This window comes from Panthera leo, chromosome C1 (genome assembly GCF_018350215.1).
Source record: "Panthera leo isolate Ple1 chromosome C1, P.leo_Ple1_pat1.1, whole genome shotgun sequence".
Taxonomy (NCBI): Eukaryota; Metazoa; Chordata; class Mammalia; order Carnivora; family Felidae; genus Panthera; species Panthera leo.
This window is the reverse complement of record NC_056686.1, coordinates 126,023,473-126,042,808: the sequence shown is the minus strand read 5'-3', so window position 1 is coordinate 126,042,808 and position 19,336 is coordinate 126,023,473. Positions and strand designations below refer to the sequence as shown.

General features: G+C 35.3%; 1 protein-coding gene across 7 annotated transcripts in view; it reads left to right on the top strand.

Annotated features, from left to right (window-relative positions):
- The window catches only part of ZRANB3 (zinc finger RANBP2-type containing 3), a 304,853-nt gene that overhangs the window by 161,317 nt on the left and 124,200 nt on the right, over positions 1 to 19,336 (top strand). For 6 of the 7 annotated variants that reach the window (XM_042948578.1, XM_042948577.1, XM_042948579.1 and 3 more), the window contains exon 4: positions 18,501 to 18,679. In XM_042948578.1, coding sequence (XP_042804512.1) covers positions 18,501 to 18,679 — 179 coding nt within the window. Of the gene's footprint in view, positions 1 to 12,905; positions 12,925 to 18,500; positions 18,680 to 19,336 lie in introns of those variants that run through there. The other variant, XM_042948581.1, reaches the window with a different exon arrangement.

Sequence of the window (19,336 nt, the reverse complement as noted above, 5' to 3'; positions counted from 1 at the left end):
CATCTAGCAAGTAGAGGGGAGCTCCAAAGGACTACAGAAAAGAAACAGTGTTTAAAGGTAAAAAGGGAGTGGAAAGAAGAAAATTGTTAGTAAAGAATCTATTATTGGGGTGCCTGGTTGGCTTAGTGAGTTAGGTGACCAACTTCACTCAGGTCATGATCTCATGGTTCGTGAGTTCGAGCTCTGCATCGGACTCTGTGCTCACAGCTCAGAGTTGGGAGCCTGCTTTGGATTTTGTGTCTCCCTCTCATGCTCTCTCTCTCTCAAAAATAAATAAACATTAAAAAGAGAAGAAGAATCTATTATTTTAGTAGTAGTCACCCTCCTACGTGGAATCAGAGGGGTCTTTCAATAAATTTCCTAGTGCTGACCAGGAAATTCCCATGTTGACTGGTTAAAAGTGACTTTTAATGGTGAGATGAAACTGTTAGGTTTTAAATCTTTGTTTAGGTAGTAAATCTTAGTTTATTGACTTGGGACCTTAACCTAAATGAAGCTATGTGGGGTTTGTAGTTACCCACATAAAACGAAATGACTTTCCTTTTTTCATTAATATTAGTACTGAGGTTATTAATGGTAAATTATACTAAAAAGCATAAATAAATGAATACCATTAGCTTAATATTTTGTCACCTTTCAATACATTTTTACGTAAAATCTATACTTTATTTCAAAATATATCATTAATTTACTTACAGGGTTGGTTATCTTATTTTAATTCCAATGTTAATTCCTAAAACTTACTACTTTTTTATCCCAACATTTTCATATTTTGTTATTTTCTTTAACTTAAAAATTTATTGCATGTTAATGATGAATTCAATGAACTACTTTATTTTTAATATCAGTAATTTAAAATCAACTTCAGTTAGGTCTTAACATATGCTTCTTCCTCATATAAATTGACTTTTATTATTTGTGTTTATTGTTTTAGTCATTAATATTTTGCAGGTAACATTTATTTCGATTCTAAACCCAATTTGAATTTATTTTTTAGGAAGATATATTACATTTTCTCTACTCACTGGTCCTACAAAAGAAGAGTCAATTTTTTATTTTGACATGGATAATATTTAATAAATGAGGACTTTTGACTAGCATATGATGCCATTATCATAATTTTGACATATCTCATTTCTTTTCATGGATTAAAATTGAATTCCTTAAGTAATAATTGACGGACTGTGCACTTTTGAGCCTTTTTTGTACATAGATTCCTTTAAGAAATTTGGAGCCATTATTAGTTCTAGTAGAGGACAAAGAAAGAGAAAGAAAAGAAGATATTCAATAACATATTTACTTATATTGGGAAAGCAAAGGGCATCCCTATGCAATAAACATGTCAGAAACTAAATATATTTCACCTTGCTATAATACTTCCCTGGGGTTCACGTGACATTGCACTATAGGAGAAATGGTCTGTAACTTTGTCTAATACAGAAGCAGTCTGTACATATTATGCTTTAAGCAAGAAAATTATATAGTGTGGACTCAGGGAACTCTACTGTGATATGGGGTGGTTGGGGACATACACACACACACACACACACACACACACACACCACAACCCTCTCTAAATATTCTCTAAACATATAAATATTTATTTTTAAGTAATAAAGTATTGATGATTTTCTCTTTTTTGTTCCTTAGTAGCCCTGAATTTTTCTTCACAACTTAAGCAAATTTAAACAGCAATTTTAATTTTTGGTAAGATGTCAAATTCATTTTGCAGCCTCATTTTATTCACATTCTTGGTTCCATCTCAGCTACAATTCTCCAGGGTAATCTGAGTCTTTGTTGGCCATCTTTTACTTTGTAACTGTTGAAAGCTATCTACCCAACTCATTAAGGTTCCATTTTTAGTCAATAGTGGCATTTTGGCAACTGGTAGAAGATGTGATTAGCATTTTGTTTCTTTTTGCTTGTTTCCTTTTCATTTTATATGGCCATTTTAGTGAGTTCTTACTTTTCTTTTAAAAAAAACTTTTCTTAGGAAGGCTTCCTTTTTACTTCCTTTGTTATATATATAAAACTTATCTTGAAAGGTTCTTAGTTCAGAATCTGAGTACTGAATCTCTGACATTGCTTAATTAACATCTTCAAAAATTACTGGATTGAGATTTCAAGTTCTTTCTCATGATTCTAAAGTGATTGCTACATGTCGACACATGAATTGACAGATTCATGCAAGTACTTTTTAAACAGTGTTGTAATAACCTTGTGAAAAATTTCTTTCTGAAGCTATGATTGATTTGCTTTTTATTGACTTACACTTGATTCCTTATTTTGAAAGAGTTTTCTTCATGTCACAAATAAATGGAGTCACTGTTTACTTCTACCACAATTTTTATGTGTCATCATATAACTGAAGAAAATATTATTTTAATATTCTGATCTAAGTTTCAAGATGAGATTATTCATTCTTAATTCTGATGTTGTCTTAAGATTAATTATAGTGTTGCCACATAAAAAAGGATATAGAGCACCCCACTGTAATTATTCACAGTGCTAAGCAAGGGATTTATTCATCTTATCTCTTATAAAATCTTATGTGATTTGATCTATGATCATCAATGTCAATAATCAGACTTGCCAAGTGCAAATGTTTACTGTCCTTCATTTCTTTTTTTTTAAAGTTTTTATTTTAATTCCAGTTAGATAACATACAGTGTTATATTGGTTACAGGTATACAATGTAGTAATTAAGCACTTCCATATCCAGTGCTCATCACAAGTGCACTCCTGAATCCCCATCACCTATTTAACCTATCCCTCCATCCCCTCCTCTCTGTTAACCATCAGTTTGCTCTCTATAATTAAGAGACTGGGCTCCTGGGTGGCTGAATGGGTTGGTCCTCGGACTTTGGCTCAGGTCATGATCTCACTGTTTATGAGTTCGAGTCCCACATTGGGCTCTGTGCTCATAGCTCAGAGCCTGGAGCCTGCTTTGGATTCTGTGTCTCCCTCTTTCTCTCTGCCTTTCCCTTGCTTGTGCGCTCTCTCTCTGTCTCTCTCTCTCTGAAATAATAAAAAAATAAACTTAAAAAAGTCATAAAAAAAGAGTCTGTTTCTTCTTGGTCTCTTTGTCTCTTATTTTTTCCCTTTGCTTGTTTGTTCTGTTTCTTAAATTCCACATATGAGTGAAATCATAAGGTATTTGTCTTTCTCTGATTGACTTATTTTGCTTAACATTATACTGTCTAGCTCCATCCATATTGTTGCAAATGGGAAGATTTCATTCTTTTTTTGGCTGAATAATATTCCGTTGTGTATGTGTGTGTGTATGAACACTTGGACTGCTTTCATAGTTTGGCTACTATAAAGCTGCAATATACATAGGGGTACATGCATCCCACTGAATTAGTGTTCTTGTATTTTGGGGGTAAAAACATAGTGTGCGATTGCTAGATAATGAAGTAATTCTATTTTGAACTTTTTGAGGAACCTCCGTACCGTTTTCCACAGTGACTGCACCAGTTTTCATTCCCAAGAACAGTGTAAGAAGGTGCCTTTTTCTCTCCATCCTTGCCAACACTTGTTTTTTGTCTTTTTAAAATTTTTTTTTAATGTTTATTTATTGTAGAGAGAGAGAGAGAGAGAAAGAGTGTGAGCAGGGGAGGGGCAGAGAGAGAGTGAGACACAGAATCCCAAGCAGGCTCCAGGCTCTGAGCCGTCAGCACGGAGCCCGATGTGGGGCTTGAACTCATGAATCGTGAGATCATGACCTGAGCCAAAGTCAGACGGTCAACCAACTGAGCCACCAGGTGCCCCTTTTGTCTTTATGATTTTAGCCCTTCTGACAGGTGTGAAGTGATATCTCCCTGTAATTTTGATTTACATTTCCCTGATGATGAGTGATATTGAGTATCTATTCATGTGTCTCTTGGCCATCTGGATGTCTTCTTTAGAAAACTGTCTATTCATGACTTCTGCCCAATTTTTAATTGGATTATTTGTTTTATCGGTGTTGAATTGTGTAAGTTTTTTATATACTTTGGATACTAACCCATTATCTGATGTATCATTTGTAAATAACTTCTCCCATTCCACAAGGTTGCATTTTAGTTTTGTTGACTGTTTCCTTTGCTGTGCAAAAGCTTTTTATTTTGATGTGGTCCCAGTAGTGTGTTTTTGCTTTTGTTTCCTTTACCTCAGGAGAAATAGCATGAAAGAAATTACTATGCTGTTGTCAAAGAAAGTTAACTGCCTGTGTTCTTTTCTAGGATTTTTATGGTTTCAGGTCTCACATTTAGGTATTTAATCCATTTTGAATTTATTTTTGTATATGGTGTAAGAGAGTGGTTTACTTTCATTCTTTTGCATGTTGCTGTCCAGTTTTCCCAGCGCCATTTTTGAGGAGGCTGTCTTTTTCCCATTGGATATTCTTCCCTGCTTTGTCAAAGATTAATTGACCTTATGATGGTGAATTTATTTCTGGATTTTCTATTATTCTGTTGATCTATGTGTCTATTTTTGTGCCAGTACCACATTCTTGATTACTACAGTTTTGTAATATAACTTGAGATCCATAATTGTGATGACTCCAGTTTTGCTTTTCTTTTTCAAGATTGCTTTGGCTATTCATGGTCTTCTGTAATTCCATACAAATTTTAGGATTGTTTATTCTACTTGTATGAAGAATGCTATTGATATTTTGATAGACATTGCATTAAATATATAGATTGCTTTGGGTAGTATAAACATTTTAAGAATCTTTGTTCCTCCAGTCAATGAGCATGGAATGTCTGAGATCATGACCTGAGCTGAAGTTGGACGCTTAACCAACTGAGCCATCCTGCATTTGTTGATTTTGATGAGAGTTTTGTGCCTTCTGGACCTAAATATATGTTTCCTTCCCATATTAGGAAATTTTTCAGCTATTATTTTTCTTCAAATAAATTCTCTATCCCCTTTTCTCTCTTCTTTTTGTAGCTCTCCTGGAATACAAATGTTATAACATTTGATCGAGTCACTGAGTTCTCTACGTTTATTCTTGTTTTGCATAATTCTTTTCTCTGTTTTGTTCAGCTTGCTTACTTTTTTTTTTTAAGTTTTTTAATTTATTTTTGAGAAAGGGAATGAGCTCAAGCAGGGTCAGGGCAAAGAGAGGGAGAAAATCCTAAGCAGGCTCCACACTGTCATCACCAGAGCCCGACACAGTGCTGGATCCCATGAACAGTGAGATCATGACCTAAGCCAAAATCAAGAGTCAGGTATTTACCCAACTGAACCACCCAATGCCCCTCTACTTGGTTACTTTCCATTACTCTGTCTTCTAGGTTGCTAATTCATTTCTCTGCTTCTTCCATGCTGCTGTTCATTCCATCAGGCATGTTTCTCATTTAGTTTATTGTGTCCTTTATCTCTGCTATATTATTTCTTATCTGTGTTACAAGTCTGACTCATGTCTTCCACTCTTTTCTCAAGTCTAATGGGTATCCTTACGACCATTGCTTTAAATTTTCTATCAGCCATGTTATTTATATCTGTTTTGTTTCGATCTCTAGCTGTGGCCTTTTCCTGTTCTTTCATTTGGGATAAACGTCTCTGTCTCCTTGTTTTGTCTGTCTATCTGTGTCTGTTTCTGCGTCTTCTGCTCTTGAGACTAGTGACTTTATGAAGAAAAGCTCCTGGATTGTCCTTCAATGCAGTGTTCCCTGTTGAGCGTAACATGGCAGGTCAGAAGAGTAGCCTATCTGTGTTGCTTACACCCTATTACTGTGTCTGAGTTATTTTTCCTTGCAGTGCAGATAACTGCACTGACTCTCTGCCTGTTTGGAGCTGTGTTTGGTCTCTGTGGTGTTAGTGGGACTCAGCTTATGGGGGTATGCCCACCTGATAACTTGATAGTGGAGTGGCAGTGTTAGCAAAATTGCGTTCGGTCAATAGTCCTGTGCTGAATCCCCTAAACAATGGGGATGCTGGGGAATGTGCACCAGGATGGCCAAGGTATGAATTTGGGTATGGCTGGGTCCTGTGTTATGGTGGCTGGGGCACACAGTGCAGCAGATGAGTGTGGAGCAAGGGAGGTGCTGTGTACCTGATGGGTGAGTGGGTCAAATACATGACATTAACAAAAATTTCCCTCATCCCAGGGCTGAGGCTAGCAAGCTTGAGGCAGGTGAATCCTCATGGAGAACTCATGGATATGAGTTCAGGATATGATATCAGGTTAGGTAGCAAGGGTCTGTGCAACGCCACTTTTTGCAGGTGGCTCTCTGTTTATGCTGGGAGGTTGGTGGGAGATGAAAAATAGCTCCTGCCAGCTCCCTTGTTTTCAGAGAAGTCTCCCACATGCTCTGAGGTCACTATGAACAGGTCTATCTCCCTTTGGCCCCCTGGTGTTGTGTAAACTGTTTTTATGTTGCCTCTCAGTGTAGGCTGTTGTCTCTTTAAGGGCACTGACCAGGTGACAGATATGTCACCCTCCCAGCTTGTCCAATAGTGAGTCAGGTAACTTTTTTAGTACCAGGCTCCAAGTCACATTGGTTTTACAGAGTCATGGATTTCAACCCCTCTAGTTTTTGAAGCCAAATGTTATGGGGATTAGTCTTCCCCGTGTGAGCTCCCTAGTGAGAGGGATCTTTTTTCTGCCCTCTCTCCACACATAATTCCTTCCCTCCCGTGGGCAGCCTCCCTCCACCGTTGCGACCTTCCAAACCTTTCAGATGTAGCTTCTTCTCTATATTTAGTTGTGGAGTTTGTTCTGCCAGTCTTTGAATTACTGTTGGATTTATTGACTTGAAAGTGGATGATAATCTAGTTGTAAACATGGGAAGAGGTGATCTTAGGATCCTCCTACTCCACTATTGTCCCAAGCTCCTGCCCTTTGTTTCTTAGTCCTTGTTTTCATTTGCTTTTGAGAGACTCTTTTATTTACATTTGTGAACAGCATATTTACAATGCTACTATACAACATGGGTAATTTTGTATTTTTCCACACATTTTGCTTCCATTTATGAATGTATTATGTTTTGTTTCTTTGTATCACAACTAGATATTTTAGTGATGTGAGTTATTTATTCTTCCAATTTTTAAAAACTTGATCCACCAGAGTGGCTCAATCAGGTAGGCATCCAACTCTTAATCTCAGTTCAGTTCTTGATCTCAGGATCGTGAGTGCAAGCCCTGCACTGGGCTCCACACTGAGCATGATCCCTACTTAAAAAATAAAAAATAGGGGCGCCTGGGTGGCTCAGTCGGTTGAGCGTCCAACTTGGGCTCAGGTCATGATCTCACAGTTTGTGAGTTCGAGCCCCACGTCAGGCTCTGTGCTGACAGCTCGGAGCCTGGAGCCTGCTTCAGATTCTGTGTCTCCCCCTCTCTCTGTCCCTCCCCTGCTCATGCTCTGCCTCTGTCTCTCAGTAATAAATAAACATTAAAAAATTTAAAAAAATAAAAATAAAAAATAAAAAGAAGGGATTTACTTAATTTTTTATCATAGCCCCTTTAATCAAGCTCTTTAATTGACAGTATGAAATAACAGATAAAGCATTGTACAAATTAGATTCCCTTTTAGAGTCTTTATTAAATTTCTGAAATGTCTTTTTATATTAAATTGTTAGTTCATCTAAACAGATTGTGAAGTTAGAAGCAAAATTCTGTTTTTGTTGAAGTTATTCTATATACTATATAGCAAAGTAGTGTTAGGAAAACATAATTCAACAGAGTTAATTTGAAGATCTAATTGGCTTTATTTAACAATTCATGAATCGGACAATATGCCATTTAGCAAGTAGAGGGGAATGCCAAGAGTTGTATAAAATGGAAAGTTTTTATAGAAAAGGTGGGTGTTCAAAAATTATAAACAAAAGGAAAGAATAGATTGTTCCAAGTAGAGTCTCTTTCCCTTAGGGGGAAGAACTGTGGATTTTATCTTGCAGATTACCTCATCTTCCTTTGCGGAATGGAGAGTGCCTTTGTGGAGACTCATCAGTGTATCCATCAGAAGATTCCTTCCTGACCTGTTAAGACTTTTGGGGGGAAGTTGAAACTGCTATTAGATTAGGTATTAAGCTTTGTTTCACTGGCTTGGTGTCTTATTCTAAGTGACATCATTTTGGGCCTATTGTTGTCTTTCTAATAGTAGGAAGCACTGTTTAGGGTATTGCCTTGGAATTTTAATTGAAGATCATTTAAGTAACAAAGTTACATAGAATTTAATAGTTCAAAAGCAAAACGCTGAAAGTATCAATTCTGGTTTCACCTTTAAAAAAAAATCTTGATAATAAATGTCCAAATTTGGGGCAAAATACTCTTAAGATTTTTTTCCCCATAAAATGTAGTCTTTAAAGTAGTTATTCCCAAAATGCAGCCTGAGAGACATTCACCTGAGAATCACTTTAGGAGCCATTATTTTAAAAGTCTAGTTTCAAAAAAAATACATAAATGTTTAAAAAAAATAGGGCACCTCGGTGGCTTAGTCTGTTGAGCATCTGACTCTTGATTTCAGCTCAGGTCATGATCCCAAGGGTTGTGGGATAGAGCCCTGTGTGGGACTCTGCTTAAGATTCTCTCTTGCTGTCTCTCTGCCCCTCTCCCCTACTCATGTTCTCCCCGTCTCTTTCTTGCTCCAGAGAGGAAAGAAAGAAAGAAAGAAAGAAAGAAAGAAAGAAAGAAAGAAAGAAAGAGAAAGAAAGAAAATGTGTAGACATTCTTTTGAAAGCCCAGTTTCTTTAAATTACAATTTGTCAAGTTGGTGCCTGGAAGCCTGAATTTTCATCTAGCAAACACTCATAAGTATGTTAGATTTTAAGAACCGAGGTCAAAACCAAAGTTTGGACTACTTTTTTTCTTTCCTTTTCTTTCTTTATTTACTCAGCATGTATAATTATGTTCTTTTTGTGTTGGGTGTTCATTTTCAAGAAATCCTCTAGGCACTAATCCCATAATACATATGGAGAATAGAATCTTACTACAGCTTGTTCATCTGATTTTAACTTTACAAAACAGATTTTTAAAAAGATATGAAAAATATATGGAAAAGCAACTCCTAATCTATGTTATTCTAACCTGATATTTATTTTACCTTAGGAGTGGTACTGTTTGAATGAATAATACATATCATTTCACATTACAGTTAAGTATCTCATTTTTTACCATGCCTTATGACTCTTTAAACCTAATTGTGAATGTAAGGGAGGAGATAAAATTTTCTCTCTATACTTCTGAGTTCTTGGCTGAGACTTTCTGTATAAAAGAGAAGAGAAATATAAATAGAAGCTTATTAAAATGAATACTTCATGTACAGAGTGGAGATACCCAAGAAAAATGATTAAACTCCCTGAAATGGCCTAATCCACCATCTTAAATACTATCTTCAGCTAAACGAAAGAAAGAGAGGTTCGAACAGTAATAGGAAGTTATCAGGAAAAGCATTGTAAACAAGAATAGGTGGTTAATGCAAATTTAGGTCATTGTCTTCTCTATTCATACAAGTTGTGTTTTTCAGTCATCCCTCCCTTGTAGGTACAGAGCGGGAGACACACAAAGAAATTTCCTTTATACATGTAAATTTTCCCAAAAAAATTATAACTTGTACTCCATTTTCACAACCTTTTCTGTGTCTGCTGATTGTCAAAAATAATCACCTCAGAGGCACCTGGGTGGCTTGGTCATTTAGGCATCCGACTCTTGATTTTGGCTTGGGTCATGTTCTTGCAGTTATGGAATCAAGCTCTGTGTCTGTGCTGACATTTCGGAGCCTGCTTGGGATTCTCCATCTCCCGCTCTCTCTCTGCCCCCCCGCGCCCCCCCCCAACACACACAGTCTCTCTCTGTCTCTGTCTTTCTCTCTCTTTCTCTTTCTCTCATTTCAACAACCTTCACAGCATCTTCACTAGAAGTAGATTCCATCTCAAAAAACCACTTTCTTTCCATATCCATAAGAAGAAAGTCCTCATCTGTTGAAGTGTTATGAGATTATAGCAATTCATCACATCTTCAGACTGTACTTCTAGTTCTGTTGCTATTTTCACCACATCTGCAGTTACTGCCTCCAGTAACATCTTGAATCTTTCAAAGTATCAAGGAGGGTTGTATCAACTTTTTCCAAACTCCTGTTCATGTTGATACTTTTACCACTTCCCAGGAATCACAATGAATGTTCTTAATGGCATCTAGAATGGTGAATCCTCTCCAGAATGTTTTCAGTTGACTGCTCAGATTCATCAAAGGAATCATCGTGACAGCTGTAACCTCATGAAATGTATTTCTTAAATAATAAGATTTGAACGTCAGAATTACTCCATGATCCAAGGGCTGCAGAATGGATGTTATATTAGGCAAGAAAACAACATGTTATATTAGGCAAGAAAACAACATGCCTTACATCTCATTTTACATTTCTTTCCACCAGAGCTCTTGAGGGACCAGGTTCATTGTCAATTAGCAGTAATAGTTTGAGAGGCATCTTTTTCTCCAAGCAGTAGGTCTCAGCAGTGGACTTAAAATAGTCTAAACCATGTGGTGATCAGATGTGCTGTCATCCAGCCTTTGTTGTTCCATTTGTAGAATATAGGCAGAGTAGATTGAGTATAATTCTTAAAGGCCCTAGGATTTTTGGAATGTAAGTGAGCATTGACTTCAACTTCAAGTCAACAATTGGGTTAGCCCCTACCAGAGCTTATCCTTTGAAGCTTTTTTTTTTTAATTTTTTAAATGTTTGTTTATTTTTGAGAAAGAGCATGAACTGCAAAGGGGCAGAGAGAGACAGGGAGACACAGAATCTGAAGCAGATCTCATAACCAGATGACTAAAACTTTCTCCATATCAGTAATAAGGCTGTTTTGCTTTCTTTATCATTCATGTGTTTCCTGGAGTAGCACTTTTAATTTCTTTCAAGAACGTTTCCTTTGCATTCACAACTTGGCTAACTGTTTTGTGCAAGAGGCCCAGCTTTCAACCTTTCTCGGCTTTCAACATTCCTTCCTCACTAAGCTTAATCATTTCTAGCTAGCTTTTGATTTGAAGTGAGAGATGTGAGACTCTTCCTTTCACAGGAACCATTAGAGGCCATGGTAGGATTGTTAATTGACGTAATTTCAATATTGTTGTGACTCAGGGAATAGGCCCAAGGCGGGAGAGGGAGAAGGATGGGGGACAACTGGTTGGTGGAATAGTCAGAACACACAATATTTGTCAATTAAGTTTTACATCTTCTATGGGCGTGGTTTGTGGTACCCCAACACAGTTAATGATAGTAACATCAAAAGATGCCTCATCATTGATCACCATAATCAAATATAATTATAATGAAAAAGTTTGAAATATTGCAGGAATTATCAAAATGTGGCACAGAGACATAAAGTGAGCAAATGCTATTAGAAAAATGGCATCAATAGACTTGCTTGTTACAGAGTTTCCACAAACCTTTAATTAAAAAAAAAAAAAAACACTTAGCAAACCACATAAATGAAGAGCAATACAATGAGGTATGCCTGTATAACTTAATCTACAAGGATAAGGAAATAGTTCTGCTAAAACACACATCTGTTTAAAAGAAATAAATAATTGAACGTAGGATTTCAGTCTGACATTTGTATATGTGGGTTTCTTTACTGAATTTAGTTTCGCATTAAGATTTAAAGTCTATGTATCTAAAAGTGTTCTTTAAAGGAGTCTGTTCTAGAACAAATTGGTTACCTACTCTAAAGATAAACCTACATCCTTACTCTAAATATACAAACTGCTTTTAACTTTAAAACTGGAAACTTCCAAAAAAAATTTTTTTTAACTGAAAACTTTTAGTCACACAAATTCTCAATCAAGAGACATCTTCTGTATGCAATTGCTATATAAATGCAATCACAAAAAATTGAAAATGAAATTCTTTGTGTCAGGATCATAATTATTTAATTGATCTTAATAATTTTGTGGCATATGACATTTAGAAAATCTAGAATTATTCTCCTAAATAAAATAGTGTTTTATTATTTTGAATACAATGATAAAATGTACTTTTGAAGTTAAAATATTCAATTTAATTCTTCTTAGGTAGTACCTAGACAGTTGTACCATTATTGAGTTATGGCTTTAATTCTTAATAGATGATTTAGACTTAATTTTCTTGAAACATTGGACCATTCACCCTAACAGATTCTTTTGTAGTGAGAGCCAAAGGGTTTGAACCAGTTACTGAGTATAGTTACTTGTGTGTATCCAAATTCTTTGAGTGTGTTATTGGTTTTATAATGGAATGTTACACTACTATAAATTCTTTGGAAAATGCTTGAAATGTAAGTACATTAAAAAAATTTATATATATATATATATATATATATATATATATATATATATATATATAGCAAAAAATTGTTCCAACAATTATTTTCCTATGTACAAATTTTATCTAGAGCTCAGTTTTCCTAGAGTATGAGATCCACTCTTTCCTTAATGGGAGCATGAGATTATGGTAATATACTTATACTTTTTAGTTTGAATTGTGTTTTATTTGAGGATGTCCCATCAAATTTTATTTTCTACTGGATTGTGTGTATAAGAGGAACAACCAATAGCAAAAACCTATGGAATAACATTAGCAACTGTCTAATTTCATCCATGTTGATAAATATCCCAATTTCCAGAAATCACCTTTAGTTATTTAACTATATGATCTTTGTTTTTATGTTTATTTATTTTGAGAGAAAGACAGAATGTGAGCAGAAGAGGGACAAAGAGAGGGAGAGAAACACAGAATCCAAAGAAGACTCCTGGCTCCAAGCTGTCAGCACAGAACCCAATGCAGGGCTTGAACTCACAAACTGTGAGATCATGACCTGAGATGAAGTCGGACACTCAACCAACTGAGCCATCCAGGCACCCCAACTACACTCTCTTTAAAGTAAAGAGATGCTCAGTAGAAGATTTGAGATTTTAACCTAGAAAAGTAACCAGATAAAAATTGTTTAGAGCCTCATTTTTTAGGTAAATCATCTAATGGCATAGGTATGCCATCTCTATGCAGATTCAGAAATACATTCTTTTCACTGATTCCAAGTTGATCAGAACCTAAGATATTTTACTCAAGGCAATAAAGCTCAAGGAAAATTTTTCCTGTAAATTAAAATGTCAGTTTATTAACATGTATTGAGAAATCGCTTTCCTGTTCTTGTGGTCACCCTAAGGAGGCAGGATGGACTCTTCTATTCAAAATTTGTTTTGGATATTAAGAATGATGATGCCAGCATTCAAACATTAAAAATGGAATCAGACTCTTTATTATACACTTTACTTTGCTTCCATTGTTTATTTTTGTATTCAGCACATTATCTCCTTAGCTAAATTAATCCTTCCATTTTTTTTAATGTTTATTTGTTTATTTTGAGAGAGAGAGAGAGAGAGATCATGAATGGGGAGGGATAGAGAACCCCAAGCATGTTCCATGTCAGTGCAGAGTCTGATGCAGGGCTCGATTCCACGAACTATGAGATCATGACCTGAGTGAAATCAAGAGTGGGATGCTTAACTGACTGAGACACCCATGTGCCCCATCATTTCTTATACTTAAGACTCGTTGGTTTGGGAACTTTCTTTTTAAAATGGCTCCTTATTTCTTAATTGATACTTTCTTAAAATTTAATAGTTCTTAAAAGGCAGTCATAATTCTTTATTAAGAAATCATGTGATAAGATAGCTGGGAACAGTAAGAAAATATTTAGAATTTCCTAAACTTGATGAAATAGTACACTCATAGCTCCCCAAACTGGTTTTCTATTCTTCAGCTGCCTAGATCTATCACTAGAGGTATGTTCAGTCCTTTCTCTTCTTAAAGCCAGATGCCACATAGTTGAAACAGGCTGCTTACACCTGTTTTCTATCAGAGACTACTCGGTCTAGCTCTTTCTAGGTCTCAGTATGCATTGAACCATTGGGACATGAAGAGAAAAATCCCAGAGAGGAGGTAACTTGAGAGAAAGACCTGAGAAATCTGCATACATGTTACCCGCACACACTAGCCATCCCCTAAAGTGTACTTCCACAGGATCCCACTCCAGAATACCCAGCAGAAATCTGTAGTTGGAGGAGAAAGAATAAGGCAGAGATTTCAGCATTATTGTGGTACTCAGGAGACAGATCAGAGTTGTGCATTGTCAAGGTGGAAGAATCTTGGTAAATACACTGCCTGGGCTTATGGTAGTAAAGACCATACCCTAGTAATAAGAACCAAAACTGAAATAAACTTGTTCTTACAAAACCTAAAACCAAGACTTAAAGGGAATGAGGTATCTGCTGGTACTCAATGTGCCTTGGCTAAAGAAAACTTAACCTAATTTCCACCTGGGTGAATTTATCATCTAAAGCTTCTATAGCTTCTTCACAATTAATTTCTGGAATCCAATGAAAAATAAAAGGAGTGCTGAGAAAACAGTACCAAAAAAAAAAATTAGGAATACAATCCACAGGTGATCATATGTTGATGTTATTAGAAGGAGATTTTAAAATAGCATTGACTATTTTATTCAAGAAAATCAAGGAAGTGGTGGACAACAGAAATGAAAAGATGAAAATTTTCAATGGAGAATTTAATATGTTAAAAAGAATCTAAAAATACTAAATTTTAAAAGAGTCTGCTGACCACTTTAGAGCTGAAAAATGACATATCTGGAATTAAGAATTTATTCAGTTGCTGTAATATGATAGCAAATATACAAGAAAGCAAGATTAGGGAACGAGGAGATTAAAAAAATTCATACTTCTAATTAGATTAGCTTTTCCATACATCAGAAGTATTCTTATCCTTTCCTGTATTTATGCTAGTTTCCTCTCTCTTCCCCTTTCTCAGGTCATAACTTCTCTCTCCCCACCTGTGTTTTTTTCTATCTATTGTTTCAATTTTTTCCCCACATATCCCTATTGAAGATCTGTGTCCCTATGTTAGTAGCAGACAATATTAGGAAATTTAGTTAAGTGACTCATTAATAGGTGCCTGGAAGGCTAACATAGGCAAAGTCACACTACATGAAGTGTGAAAAGGTCCACGTAGAAAGGCACCAAGGAAATTAATCAGCAAGTAGAAGGTAAAGATCCAGTATAAAATCTGGAGTCCCAAAGAATCCTACTTCCCGGAAAGTTACTGTAGCAAACACACCCTTACTTCCAAAGAAGTTTAAATTAAGAAAATGGTCTGTGAACCCACTGTAGAAAGCAAAACCAGGTAACCATAGCTGTAGCATAGAGTTACTTAGTGGTATGGCCCATACACACAGAATTGGCCATGGCTCATTTCCTGGAAATGTACGCCTTTGTCATCGTTAGGTATAAGCAGCAATACCAATGACCCCAAGCCAGGAAACATCAGTAATTTGTAAATTACTGCTGCCTTGAAGCCATACTGATCTCAGAATCCAGGGATGTTTAAGTTGGTTCAGCTATGAGTATTGGAGGGCCTTTGAGAACAAGAAAACATACCAGTCATTATACCAGATGTTGGTGCATAATTGCTCTTTGGTTTGGGTTTATAAAACTAAGTAATATAAAAGTTATTTATTTCTCTTAGGATTAGGTCTGCTACCGTCGGATAAATCTTAAATTTGGCTATGTAGGCCTAAAGGTTAGGATTGTATGCTATTCTTTAGAAAGAGATATAGAATATTAGCTTGTAAAATGCTTTAATTTGGTTAAAAAAATTTTTTCTTGATGTTTATTCATTTTTTGAGAGACAGAACAAACAGGGGAGGGGTAGAGAGAAAGGAAGACACAGAATCCAAAGCAGGCTGCAGACTCTGAGCTAGCAGCACAGAGCCCTATGCAGGGCTTGAACTCACCAACCACAAGATCATGACCTGAGCTGAAGTCAAACGCTTAACGAACTGAGCCACCCAGTCACCCCTAATTTTGTAATAAAATATGTATCTTTGTGAGTGTGTCTACATTCCTACATTATTTTAACCTGTTACCAAACCCTGCCTACCTTAACATGAATTTTATTCTTCAAACAGTAGATAAGAAAGAATTTTTATCTGCAACTGGATTTTGTTTCAATATTAAAAGCTTATATATCCAGTATTTTTAAAAAATTTTAGATTTATTGAGGTATAACAGAAAAACAAGTTTCAAGACATGTAAATTATACATTATGGTAACCTGACAGATGTATACATTGTAAAAGGATTCCCCGCATATATTTAACACATCAGCATCTCACATATCTACACTTTTCTGGTGTTTTGTTTTGTTTTGTTTTGTTTTGTTTTGTTTTGTTTTGTTCTGTTTTGTGACAAGATCTGAGTTCCACCATCCCACCAACCCTCAGTCATAAACACTGTATTATCAACCGTTGTCACAATGCTTTACCTCAGGTTCTCAGACCTTATTCATCTTGTAGCTGAAAGTTTGTACCCTTTTGCCAGCCTCTCCCTATCTTCCCTGTCCCTTAGCCCTGGCAACCACTTTTTTTACTGTTACTATGAGTTTGGTGCTTTCTTTTTTTTTCTTTTCTTTTTTTCCCCCCAAAGATTCTATGTATAAGTGTTACAATGCTTTATTTATCGTTCTCTGTCTGGATTATTTCAGTTAGCATAATGTCCTTGCATTCCACCCAGGTTGTGTCAAATGGCAGAGTTTTCTTCTTTCTCAAGACTGAATAATATTCCATTGTATATAAATACCACAACTTTTCAGTTCAGCCACTGATGGACACTTAGTTATTTGTGTACATTAAAAGCTTTTAGACTTAGCTTTGGATCTATTCTTGAATGTTATTTGCCTCAGAACTTTGAAATGTTAGCTAATATTATTGCTCTTGCACTAAAATCTTTTCATTAACCTTCTTTCCTAATTTTTCTCTACCTGGGTTTTGCTTGTCCCACAGAATTGAACAATCTTGATCTTTATTTACTCATTAATTTGCTTTTACATTCAAATATCTGAACACCAGGACAGAAACAAAGTCACTTCCTATGTTTCATTTACCTTGTCTCCCTTTGACAGTCTTTATTCCAGTCACAAGAACATTTTCCTAAGTAATTCACACTAGTTTTCTTTTCGAGTGTGATTGATATAAATATAAACTTGCTTGAATATTCTAGGATTTCTTTTTTGTTGTTGTTAATACCAGTAGTTAAGCGAAAAATTCATAAACAAAACAAGATTTTCTTAGTGGAGACTTGCTAAAAGTCCAAACTTCCTTTTTATCTTTTCCTCTTTAATTTTGCTCAGCATTTAAAACTTAGTAGTATAAGTTAACTGTTTTAGGTATTTGTGTCTTTTTTCTCTTTGAATAGTCACGTCAGAAGGACTTAGGTCTTTTTGTCCTTCTCTTATGGTTCACAATAATAACTACTTTTTCTAAAAAGGCAGTGTTGTTATGGTATAATTCACACTGTTAGGTAAATTCATCCTTTTTACACATATAATTCTTTAAGTTGACAAATGCATACAGACATATAAGTGCTCCCACAGCCAATACAGAACATTGGGGCGCCTGGGTGGCTCAGTGGGTTAAGCGTCCGACTTCGGCTCAGGTCTTGATCTCACGGTTCATGGGTTCGAGCCCCGCATCGGGCTGTGTGCTGACAGCTCAGAGCCTGGAGCCTGCTTCGGATTCTGCGTCTCCCTCTCTCTTTGTTCCTCCCCTGCTCTGTCTCTCTCTCAAAAATAAAGATTAAAAAAAAACACAGAACATCATCCCCCAAGATTCCTTTATGCTGCCCTCCTCCTTCCATCCCTAGACTCTGATGTGTTTTCTGTCTCTATTGTTTTGTGTTTCTCTGGATGACCTAAACATGGAATCACGTGGCTTTTGGGCTTGGCTTCTTTCATTTAGCAACATGTGTTTGGGTTTCACTCATGTTGTTGTGAATAGCAATAGTTTGCTCCTTTTTTATTGATAAATGGTATTCTATTATGATTTTCATCCATGCACCCATTTAAGTACATTTGGGTTGTCTTCATATTCTGGGTATTATGAACAAAACCACTAAAAACATTCATTTAGTAACTTCTTTTTAAATGAGTACTGCTTAAAAATGGGGCATTATAATGTAAGTGTGAAAACACAAGTGCAAAGACACCAGAGACCTGGGTTCTCATACTATTTTGCATCCAGTTAACTACCTGTTAAGTTGAACAGATAATTTAACCTCTCTGTTCTTACCTTTTTTGTAAAATGTGCATATTTTATGCCTTCTTCTAGCTTTAAAATAGCATGGTATTGTGATGTATAGTAAGGCATTTACTCTTGTGCCAAGAGAACTTATAAATGCTCACATAAATATTTCTAAAATTAAGTTATATGAATTAAGTATAACTAATATTTCAAATTACAGGTTATTTTGTCTCTAAGTCCAGTCACAAATGATTGGAAAATAATAGTTTGCTTAATGAATTTTAAAGGTCATCATAATCATAAGCTTTTAACCATGTAATCCAATTGATTTTACATCAGAAAATTATTTTGATGACTCTTAAGTAAATATTTGATAAGTATTTTCATTTAAAATATGTCAGCATTTATTTATGTACTTATGTATTTATGTATTTTTTATTTATTTTTAATGTAGATGGGTCTAGGAAAGACAATCCAGGCAATTGCAATTGCTTACTTCTATAAGGAGGAATGGCCGCTTTTAATAGTGGTCCCTTCATCTCTGAGATACCCTTGGACAGAAGAAATGGAGAAATGGATCCCAGAGCTAAGTCCAGAGGATATCAGTGTTATTCAGAATAAAACTGATATTGGGTAAGAACAACTTTTTAATCTTTAAGGGGGAAAAAAGCCTTCTCACATGTAATTAGTAAATGCTAATGTTTAGAATGATGTATAACCTATAAGCCATAATTTAGAACTAAGAGAGTAGAGTGAAGAATTTTACTTTACATTTTAAAATCTGTATTATTTATCTAAAACCCAGCAGTATACTTAATGCTTTAAATTCCTTTTTGGTGTATTTTTAAAGTAAATGTAAATAGGTGTACTTTGAAAGATTTATGTAATATATCTACTTTATATATACTTTAAATATACTTAAAACTCACTATTTTGGGGTTCAAAAATACATTTCACAACTTTTCAATGATTAATTTGAAGTTTATGAGCTTTTATTGTCTGCAGCGATGGTAGATTTTGCTTTCCAAATTCTTGGTTGATATGCAAGTTTTATATGTCACTCAAAATGAGTATTTACCAGTTTTATTTTCTTTATTACATTAATTTATAATTTTAATACTTTCTAATTGAAAATATTTGTTTTGAGATTATTTCAAGTTTCTCCTCGAAAATAAATCATAATGTAACTACTTAGGTTTTTTGTTTTTTTTTTTTTTTTTCATTTGTTTTCTAGCCATGGGGATAAACCAATCTATTTGTATATTGATGATTTATTACATTGTATTTATA